General features: G+C 30.4%; 2 protein-coding genes across 2 annotated transcripts; both read right to left on the reverse strand.

Annotated features, from left to right (window-relative positions):
- Window positions 1–6396: 6396 nt before the first annotated feature.
- LOC122268818 (protein FAM200C-like) lies at window positions 6397–6780 on the reverse strand. The gene has a single exon (XM_043039283.1). The coding sequence runs from the start codon at window positions 6778–6780 to the stop codon at window positions 6397–6399; it is 384 nt and encodes a 127-aa protein (XP_042895217.1).
- Window positions 6781–6876: 96 nt separating this feature from the next.
- Window positions 6877–7284, reverse strand: LOC139426485 (protein FAM200C-like). Its single transcript, XM_071185578.1, has one exon. The coding sequence runs from the start codon at window positions 7282–7284 to the stop codon at window positions 6877–6879; it is 408 nt and encodes a 135-aa protein (XP_071041679.1).
- Window positions 7285–11870: the final 4586 nt, after the last annotated feature.

The following is an 11870-nucleotide window of genomic DNA, read 5'->3' on the forward strand; positions in this document are numbered from 1 at the left end:
TTTAAGATTAAGTCCGAGAACGTAAAGATTCGTTAATTAAATTAAAATTATTCGAGGTGGTCCATTCTTTTTTTCTTTTTTTTTTTTGAGCACTGAACAATGCATTTTTTCAAATCAAATCATGTATCAAATACCAGTATGTTGTCCACTAAGTTACGCTGCATGCTTTCCAATGCTTTAACACTTGACAATTAAGTTAAATGAAATGAAATTTTCGTCAGCATTAGCAGCTGTCATATCTTGTGCAGTCAATCAGCATTATTAAAATGATAAAATTGGGCTCCAGAGCAATCTTCTCCAGTCAACAGTCTAAAAGTGGCTCTGCAACAAGTGGAGCATCAAGAGCTACCTCTGCAGAAAAAGCACCGACTGCAGATTTTTTTTAATCTCCAGTTTTGAAAAATACAAGGACGAATTTCTGCGACCACTTCTACGTCAAAAAATCCACTTTTTCATTTCCTTTACGCTGTATAAAAATGCTGTGCCAACCGAAAATGGTAGCAACTACTTTACAACAAGGTGGTGTTTCAGTAAGTGCTCCACTCCATCAAAACCAAAGGATAATTCTTGGTGTAGTGAAACACATGGAATGTTTTTTATACTACTTGGTATAAAACGGCTACCAAAATATTTATCATTCAGTAACTCTAAAATTTATAATTGCAGTAAGATATAATACCCAAAAGAATCAGTATAGTTATTCTGACGACGCAATTAAAAACAAGAATCATAAAATAAAAATCAAGAATCATAAATACAATATTTTTAAAAATAAAAATAGCTTGTTAACATACCACTCTGGATAAACAGAATATTAATATGAATTCGAAAAAAATAGAAATAAATATCATAAAATTATTTTATACACTTGATTCATGTAAATCTTATGAGAGCATAAATATCTTTATGATACATTTGATAACAGTTTATATGAGTAGTTTGTCAAATCAATTCGACAAAAAGATTGAAATTATTTGGCAAGTAATCGACCGCAATCAATATTTTTTATGCATCAATGAAGAGAATTAAAACTTACTTGTTATTGTCAATTAAATTTGAGAAGAAGAACTCATATTTACACCAGTACACTAAATATAAACAAGCCCCCACCTTATATTACTGACCTATATTGTCACTATCTTTAAATTTCAAAATTATTCACCTTTAATCAAAATTATTCGCCTTTTATTTAAAATTCTAATAATAGTCCTACAGCATTTTTTATTCCATTAAAACATCGTTTCACACAAAAATTTAGTTAAATAGTTTACTATCTATATTATATAAAACGCTAATACGTATCAATAAAACCGATGATATTTCTTTTCTCGCGTTGGCACCAGTTTTCATTTTTAATTGATAGGATTCGGCGCGCAAGAGCACGTAGTGAGCATCATATGGCTAATCTATATTATATAAGACGCTAATACGTTTTAATTTTTAGGCTTCGGCGCGCAAGAGCACGTAGTGAGTATCATATGTCTAATCGGGTGAATTCTCACCTAATTATCAAAAACATTCTCACAAAATTATCTTCATCGAAGCCGATGCTTTACATCCGGCGTTCAGTACTATTTCATATTGTTTTACAACGCATGGTTTTAACCCTTTGGTGGGAAAGACTTTAAAAAAGACTTACAAAAGTTACTTTTCTCAACAACTGAAATTTAGAATAGTGTGATTAAGAAAAATATGCGAACTGTTTTCAATTTCAAATTAATATTGAAATGCACAGGTTTAGAATTTTCTACAGTGAAAAGTTTTCAAAACTTCAGTGTTCAAAAAAGTATACAAAAGCTAGACGTTAAGAACGTATCCAATGAGCGAGCAAAGCGAGCATCGGATTGCGAAGCAATCCGAAATGAACTGTGAAAGCAGTTCCGGGGGTTGGCGAGCACCAGCGAGCAGGGGGCGAAGCCTCCTAGTACTTTAATAATACACTACTACTTTAATAACATACTACTTTAATAATATACTACTTTAATCATATATAGTTCCCTATACTTTAATAATGTACTTTAATTATTCGCCACATTTACAGAACTCCAACAAATACAGCCTTCTTCACCAACGAACCGCAGATTGTTGTAAGTTTGATCAATTATTGGTATTAAGATTTAACTACACCCTTTGAAGTTAGTAAAAATGCTTGATTCGGTCTTAATTTGAAATAAAATAGTCATTCGTACAATTTTTGGAGTTATTCAACACCAAATTCAGATGGGTTTCACAGCACAGTTTTTACAGTGTACGATGAATGTATGTGAAACGTAATTATTGTTCCACTATGCATTACTCACCTGTACTTAATACGCATCTACTATTTTTATCTAAATCAATAAACTATGGAAGCATACTGAATGATATGTATTTTTTTCTGTTATACACTTTGTACCGGGTTTTTTTAATGAAAATAATGTAAAATATTCTCAAAGCACTATTTAACTTTATACTTATTTTCAATAACGCAATATTCGCAGTTCACAAAAACAAAACAAAGAAAACGAATCACCCTAAATAACCTTTAATTCATTGTCGGATCTTTCTGAACTAGGACTGACTCAAACTTACTTGATAACAAAGGTGATTTTAAAAAAAATGCTTGTTAAAAAATTATCAGATTTGGGGGTCAGAAATCCAAATCCAACAAAAAAAAACATGATTATACAAAGAAAATATGTTTTTGTATCTGGATTCATAACTTAAAATATTATCTGCTCTAATTATTAACATATTTGAGATCACCCCTTCTAGCGATTAATATCGTATCCTAGTAAGAAAAAATCCTATCACTAGATCGAAAGTTATGTCGTGCATTCATGTTTTTTNTTTTTTTTTTTTTTTTTTTTTTTTTTTTTTTTTTTTTTTTTGCGCTGTACTGTACAAATCAAAAATACATTTGCTTTGCGATACTTTCATTGGAAACTGAAATTAAAAAATTTCTAGTATCTGCAGGAATATTGTTCTGTATTTTAAATTTCTTAAACGTCCTCTTTTTTATAACATTTAAACATTATTTAAATTTTTTACTATATTTAAAATGAATAATTTCATTTGCAAGATGTTTAACCACTCTGATAATTACGTCTTCGTTTAGCCTAATAAAACCTTTTATGAAATATATCTCCCCATTTACACTCTCTTTTAATTCACCTTTTTATTTCAAGCGTAAATTACATTATTAACTATCAAATTTACATATATATTGACGCAGCTATAATTTATGATAATTACCCTGAATATTATTTCTGTAATATTTAGCTTGCCTCGCACTACCCGAAACTATTCAAACTCTCACGAGATTAATCCTTTTCTCATAAACTTCTCCTGGAATATCCCCGGTATTTTTTTCGCTCTAGGTATAGCATATTATGCAATAATTCCTTCTCCAAAGAAACTTCTTTTATAGCACCTCTCATCTTAGCTTTTTTTGCATTACATATCACACAACAACAGAAATAAAAAAAAAACACTGGGTGCAACAAAAAAACTAGCACACATCAGGTCTTTGTTGTTTACTATGATATTAGATGTAGAGAGAGGAAACTAGTTTATTTATTCTTAATATCACAATGGTGTTTTCTTTGGAAAAATATTCTTTATTTTGATAGGCAATTTCTGATAAATTATATCGATATTTTCCTAAAATAATAATTGGTATAGATACTAAAAACCTAAATTCTAATTAAATAAACTGTACCAGATAGGTCTTAGAATATAATTGCACGTTTTCTCCCATAATATTTATATCGGATATAGCTGAATGCAGATTTTAATTACTTCGACGCCGTTTTGTGTCATAAAACAGAGAGAATTAGGAGCTCTGAGGGAAATAAAATCATGGAAACTATAAAAATATCAACTTCATTTCGTGAAAGACACTTAACTGATAATTAATGACAAAAAATTTCATTTGCTTAAAATAAATATGAAGATAGTAACAAAAGTTGACATCGAAAAGCGCTCACAAATACGCTCCCATGCTTATGACTTGGAAAAAAAAAACAGAATTGATTTAACTCAGGAAACGTAAAGTTGCGACAAGAAAATGCAAAAAGGTTAAGAAAAAATTAAAAAAAGAGCTAATAACTGGGGTAGTAAAGAGAGAAACAGAAAAAGAAATAAAAACATAACTAGAAAATTCTCAGTAGTCGAGAGAGACAAATCAGAAAGAAATACATTTTCGTGTGCAAAGAAGAGGTTTCGAGGAGTTCTTGTAGTTGACAAGGGAATCGGCATTCATATGGATGAAAAAAAAAGATTCCAGAGCATCATTATACACGACAGGGTTGGAACGACTTTCAGCATGACATGACTTAAATCGAAATTTAAATATTGAATTAAATTCTAATGAATCTTGATTTATTAAAAGAAAACGCTAATTATTTTCAACTGATTTTTTGAAGCATTAATTTATCGAAATGTCGACAGGCCTATATGATAAAGAGTTGGCCTCATACCAGAAAAGTCCCGGGGTCGAATCCCGCTCCGAGNTCAGCATGACATGACTTAAATCGAAATTTAAATATTGAATTAAATTCTAATGAATCTTGATTTATTAAAAGAAAACGCTAATTATTTTCAACTGATTTTTTGAAGCATTAATTTATCGAAATGTCGACAGGCCTGTATGATAAAGAGTTGGCCTCATACCAGAAAAATCCCGGGGTCGAATCCCGCTCCGAGCATGGATGTAATTTCGCTGTTCTCTCTGTCTTTCTTGTGCTGTTAGGATGACGTTGATCCATCCATATGGTGGCTACGAAAAACAATAAACAATACCACCAGTTAAGCACCAAGCCATATGCTGACCAAAAAGTGATGGTCATTGGAGAAAAAAAATTAAGTAGAAAATATTTTTATATAATGTAATTAATGCCTGTCTATGAAAAATACCCTTTCTGATTTTTTTATTATTATTATTATTCTACATAATTTTTTTATAATTCAATGTAATTTTTATATATTTTTCTGAAAGAGCCATTATGCTCTCGTTATTAAATGTTTTTGACACAGTCTACTAAGCATTTTTTGTTTGTCAGAGCAAGATCTGTTTGTTCCAAATCTTTACTATAATTGATGTACTGACAATAATCGATATACGGAAGATCTTTCTGCACTCTAAAAAAGTTCTGAAATGCGTTGAACCACAATTAGAAATCAGCTGTAGCCATGATACTGCTCTCAATTGAAAATATTATCACACAAATTGAAACATCTTAAATTTTATTAGAAAATTCCTTGATTGCATTATTTAATTCAACGTCTTAACATTGTTTCACCGAATTTGCACTATATTAGTATTCAATGTTGCATCGAATATGGGCAATGCTTGAAGCTTTCAACCAATTTATGGAGCAAGAACAAAAAACAAATAAAGAACATTACATTCCTCAAATATTGGATCGTAAAAGGAGAATTTTGTAGGATGGATAGGTTAATTTTAACAGCCTATAACTAAAATAGATTAACCTGCTCAAAGAAATCATCATAAGCTCTAAAAAATTTTAAAAGCATTTATTTTAACAAAAATTAATCTTTTGGAAAAAGAACGGTTGAAAATTCAGACTAGTATAGTTTAACTCTAAAAATTCGTAATAGTGTGAATTTTTGAGATGTGATGAAGAGTAGCGAAGTATTAGTTTCTGAATGGAACTACATCAGTGGCTCCCAACCTTTTGTGGACCATCGCCCCCCTCTTAGGGTTGGCTGACACATATCGCCCCTTTCTCTTTTTATTCAAAAAACCTGAAAATATGCAATGTTATTTGATTTTAATTTAAATTGTAATGCAAATAAGGAGGCACATTTATCCTGTCATTTTTATTAATTAAAAAAAAAATTGTGAATCTTTTTTTTCTACCAAAAATAAATGATTTAAAACGGAATAATCAAACAAAAGTACATTTTTTTAAATTCATATTTTAATGTAATCAAGAAAAAGTTAAAACGTTAACAACTAAAATTTGAGAAAAAAAATGAAGAGGGAGAAAGTACATTTTTACCACTTCAATGACTGCCCTGTGCTTGGTGTATTTCAAGTTAAAGCTTGAATGTCAGGTTTTATGCTCGTCAGATTTAAACGCGGGTCTCCTTTGAAGCAAATGTCCAACCTATCTCCTTGCTTTGTCAGCAGCTGGAGGACAGAACTAAATCCTCTCTCCACTAAATATGTTGACGGGTACGAGATGAGAAGCGGCTCAGTTTGCTTCCACAATTGTGGATAAGTGTCCATAAGCTTTACCCAAGCTAACTCGTAACCGTATTTTTTAAAGACGACTTTAGCCTCACAGTCATACTTCAAATCTAAAATCTCAGTCTACAAAGAGGAAGTGAGCTTATCCACAACTTCAAAAGAGAAAGGATCGAAAATCCAATCCGGAATTTCTAATTTCATCAAATCTTTAAATCTTGATTCCATAACTGATCAAGGTGATCAGTAAAAATTAAGATTTTATTTTCGAGAATCTCGATATCTGCCATTGAACACTTTTTAAGAGTTGGAAATTGCATTAGCTCTTTGCGACCAATGTTTGACTTGTAGATATCAAACTTGGCGATGAATGAAGATATGATTCCCTTAGCCTTGATAATGTTCATTTTATTTCCTTGAAGTTTTACGTTGATTTCCTTCATTTTTTCAAAACTATCAGTGAGGTACGCAGTTTCCAACTTGCGTTGCTTCAAACTCTCACTTAAAACAGGATCAGTGGTGTCGAGAAACTCAGTAACCGAATCCAGCAATTCGAAGAAACGGCTCAGTTTCCTTTTGAAAGCCATCTCACAGCTGTATGTAGGAGCAGGAATTCGAAATCTTCATCATTTTCATGGCAAAGTTCTCGGAACAAACGGTTATTAGGAGAATTAGCTTTTATTTTATTGATGCCAGAAATAACCAATTTTTCGCAGCCAAAAGTTGACGATGAATGACATAATGAATGGTGAGATAACTTCCGGTACTTCTTTTTTAAGGTGACCCAGAAACCCAGTATGACAACCAGACATGGTTGGAGCACCATCTGTTGCACAAGCACTTACATTTGTGAGGGGAATTTCTTTTACCTCAAAATAATCTTTGACCAATTTAAAAATCGACGATCCTTTTGTATCTGTGTTCAAAGTTCTTGTAAACAACATTTCCTCGTTAATCTCCTTACTCTCATTTATGAATCTCACGTAAGCTAAAACAGCTTTGTTATCTATCACAGTTGATTCATCAATCTGCAACGCAAATTTACCTTCTTTCAGAAATTTGATGAGTTTTGATTCAACGTCGGCGGCCATCTCATCAATACGCCTGGAAACAGTATTATTGCTCAGATAAACAGAGTGACTTATCAGATTTCCGCCAGCAATGCCAAAACGTATGACGAAAACGATCCTGCACTTGAATTTTTTTTAATTTTTAACTATCATAATTATTTGTCTACACCAGAACCATAGGTTTCATATATATTTTCAATTTCAATCTCAAATAGCTTTTATTATTAATATTATTAGCAATTTTTATCTTTTGAGTACTTGTCGCCCCCTGATCGCCCCCCTAAGGATTATCGCCCCCTTGAGAAGCTCTATCGCCCCCTTTGGAGCGATCGCCTCCAGGTTGGGAACCACTGAACTACATCATCTAGTGTGAATTGGCCTAGGTGTAGGTTCATTAAGGATGAGCCACCAAAAGGCACTCTAAAGCACAATATTATCAAAACATCTGAAGAGTGTTTGGTGCTCTAACGCAGACGTACGAGTTATCCAGCATGAAAAGCATTGTGATTTTGAAAAATCAGGTTCATCGATAGCAATAAAAATGTACTGCAACTAACTTAAAATGATCTGAAAATTTAAGGAAAAATAGCCTTTATTGGTCAACAGATTGACTTCTGTCTTATTGTTTGGCATTACCAATCCACATGCGGCACAAATCGCCATTGTGGCAAAACTACGGAAACTAGTGTTGGAACTTCTTCATCATCCTCTATACTCACTAGACCTAACCCCACCACCCACGACTGCCTCTTTTTTCTAAATGTGGAAAAAAATTTGAACAAAATAACAATATAATTCCGAACATGATTTAAATCAGGTATTTTAGAAACTCTTTGACTCTACACGTCCAGGGTTTTATCTGAAAACCATGGAACTTGCATGAAGACTTGCATGGAACAAATATGCATTCCGCAATTAATGCAATAGTTGCTTATTACTGTAAACTATCACACATTTTTTTTCTCTTTTTTTCGCAAATTTCATACTAGATATTTTAATACATTTAAATCGATTTTTTTTTAATAAAGCTCTCTGTCGAATTTAAGAGACAAAAGGAAAAATAATTTATGCGATCAAAAAACAAACTCATTACGAAATCTTTAAAGTCTTAGAAACAAGAAAAAATATCTTTTGCTGTACCTAAACCAAACGTAACATTTCAAAAATTATTTTTTGTACTGCTTGTGTATACAAAACGTAAACATACACTTCTTAATAAAACTTGGCACGCATGCTAGGTTTTAATATAGTATATTATAGCTCATGAACAAACTTCTCTTTTGAAATTATGTATACTCTAAATTATAAAAAAGACGAGAAATAGTTAGAAAAAAACCAAGCATGTATTAAATCTTTAAAAAAAAATTTAAGTAAATATTACGAATGCACCACGCAGCCTTCTTACAATTAATTTTCAACATTACTTAAACAAAAAAACACTAAAAAAGTTAATATTTTGATAAAAAGTTGATGTATTCACTTAAGATACTCCCTCGTATTTTATTTACTATTAAAAAAAACTTAAACAGCTTTCGGCACGTTCTTTTTTCGCATATTGCTTTTGAAAGTAAGTTTACGTGTTTTTAGATGAAAACGAAAACACACATCAATATTTTCCTTAACTGAAGAGATTTTCTTAAAAAGTTTAAATCTCCGAGAAAGGACATGTTATTCGAGCGAGAGAATAAAAATATTTTCTTACTTAAAATGATGTGTTATAGAAAGTGGAAATACATTTTTAATATTTTTCTAGACTTTGTAAAATAAACATGTGTTAAGAGCTATAAAATACTTTTTTAAGATTAGAAAGGAAAATAGATTTCCTTTTTTATAAATAATGTTTAAATGAAGATAAAAAGTACTTGAAAAGTCAATGGGTAAAAATCTTCTTCTTGCCTTTAATTCCATTTGTAAACATTTTCTATATCTTTATCTGATGAATTATCAAATAAACAGCTTATGTTAGAAATTTTTTATAAGAAATAATATATTACAATAAAATTAATATTTTTAAGTTTTATAAACACTACATTTTTTAGCAAATAATTTCTAAAAAACACAGTATTTTATAAGTATATTTTTAATAATATGCTAAAAGGCATAAAAAACAACACATTGAAAAGTTTGATGCGTTAACTAGTTTTTTAAGAAATCAAAGTTCTTAAAAGCATTGCTCTTCATAACAAAAATTGTTTTTCTGAAGTATATTTTTTATGTATCTATTTAACTTGTTTATTTCAATGCCATTTGAAATTCGGTAATTGTAGGAAAATAAATATTGTTCTATAAATAAAAACATAATTCGATCATTATTGAATTTTATAATGAGAAAAAATAAATAATTTCAAGCAAAAGCTACTCTTTATACAAAATTATCTTCGTAAAATTGTGAAAGAAATTTTCATTAAGGTTAAACTTTTTAATTACCAATTAATCTGGAGATAATATTAAAACTTGGAAAAAAAGTAGCAGTAAGGGGTTCAAACTTTTATCCACTCTTCGGATAAATGTATTATAGCTACGTTTTCTATATCACAGATATTCTAGACTTTTTGTGCAAAATTCCGAATTGCTTGAAAATATTCTATTTTACTAAGAAGAGGTGTTTTATCCATAGAATCTTTTAAATAAATGTTGTTTAACTCAATCTCAATTAAATGCTTGAGTAATTGCAAACATTAGTGCCAAACCACAGAAATGATTATACTGGATGTTCCAGAATCTATGAATGATGCAAAAACATAATTGAAGACAACTTTTTAGATTTTGTTCTTGTTTGCTCTTTTTGAGTAACAAAAGAAATTCTTTTTTCGAAACTTCAAAATTAAAAACATAATTCATCAATATGGAACTACTGACAAAAAAACCATAAAACGATTTTTTTAAATGAACCATCATTGGCAGCAGCAATGTCGAGCTGTCTGAGACTAAAATTAACAAACACTCGATACATATTTCAGTTGCAATAGTTTTGCAAACAGCAGTGCTATCTGTTAATGGAGCAGTGCTACCTGTTAAAACATAACTGAAGAAAACTTTTTAGAGTTTGTTCTTGCTTGCTCTTTTTGAGTAACAAAAGAAATTCTTTTTTCGAAACTTCAAAACTAAAAACATAATTCGTCAATATGGAGCTACTGACAAAAAAAACATAAAACGATTATTTTAAATGAACCATCATTGGCAGCAACAATGTCGCGCAGTCTGAGATTAAAATTACCGAACACTCGATACATATTTTAGTTGGAATGGTCTTACAAACAGCAGTGTTATCTGTTAATAGATTTTGTAACTAATTTTGAAATTTAGCGAGTAAAATAAATTTTTCCTCCCGAAGAATGCAATGAATGATACATTTCTTTTTTTCAAATCTTTTTTCATTAGCTCTTAAAATTATCTCTCATCATTTAGACATTCGGTATAGTACCAAAATAATTATTTGTCGTTTTTAATTACTTTTTTCTGTGCTTTAATGTGTTCAGTTCTTTTTTAATTCTTTATACAGCCGTAGAAAATATTATTCCCAACAACATTAATTTTTAAACGTTGATGGAAAGCTATTTTTTCATCTATGATTTGTGGGGTCACCTACAGATAACTTTAAAAAAAATACAATTAAGAACTTTTTTTTATAAATGTAGATAAGAAAGGTAAGTTTAAAATTAAAAGGTAGTAACTAGTACACTGGTAATTGCTTTTCATGATTCAATATCAATCCCAAAAAATATTTTGACATATCATTACGAAACAAAGGTCTAATAAAGGGTTAATTAAGAATGAATATAAATCATAACTGGCATTTTGATAATCAATTAATACAGCAGTCAGTTAATTGCGAGTAAGTTAAAAATTACATAGTTTTCAGTTAAGTTCACTTAAAATAGTATATTTTCTAAGCTTAAATAAATATGGAATCCACTTACGTTGTGCAATCTGCAAGCGTAATACAAAGGAATACAAATAGTATTTCTACCAAATAATTAATTAGCAATATTTAAAATAACTGCTGTAAATTGTTTTGAAGATGTTTTCTTCGCCTGGAGCAATGAATCACCTTCTTACAGACTCGCTCAAATGAGTTTTGAAGAGTTAACCTTATTCCAAATTTTGTCTGTCGGTTATTTAACGGCTCGGCTTCAAGAGCAATCAGATAAAAGTTTCTTCAAACCTCCTCCCTAAGGGATGATAACATATTTGCTCAGTCAGTAAAAGATTCATCTCAGTTCGGAGATTGGTTCAGACTTTAAGTAAGAAAACTTCGAGAAGAAATTAAATGATGTTTATACAAGAAAAGTTTTCAGATGTTGAGGACGATTAAAATTTAGAAAGGAATCATGAATTCTAATTAAATATGCAATAAAAATATGTACTTGCAACGAGACATGAGCTTTAAATAAAAGAAAAGTATGTATGTCAAAGAATTGGATTCTTAAGAAATTTCTGATATTTATTCCGTTTGTGCGAAAGGCTTTTGGTATAAAAGTATTATATAACGAAAGTAAAGGGTCTTGATACACTAAAATGAAGCATAAGTCAAATATTTTAGAAAGACAGACAGTTGTTTCAGTACTATTACAAGTGTCATCATCTCTTCTAAGACACAGAGTGAA

This window comes from Parasteatoda tepidariorum, chromosome 1 (genome assembly GCF_043381705.1).
Source record: "Parasteatoda tepidariorum isolate YZ-2023 chromosome 1, CAS_Ptep_4.0, whole genome shotgun sequence".
Taxonomy (NCBI): domain Eukaryota; kingdom Metazoa; phylum Arthropoda; class Arachnida; order Araneae; family Theridiidae; genus Parasteatoda; species Parasteatoda tepidariorum.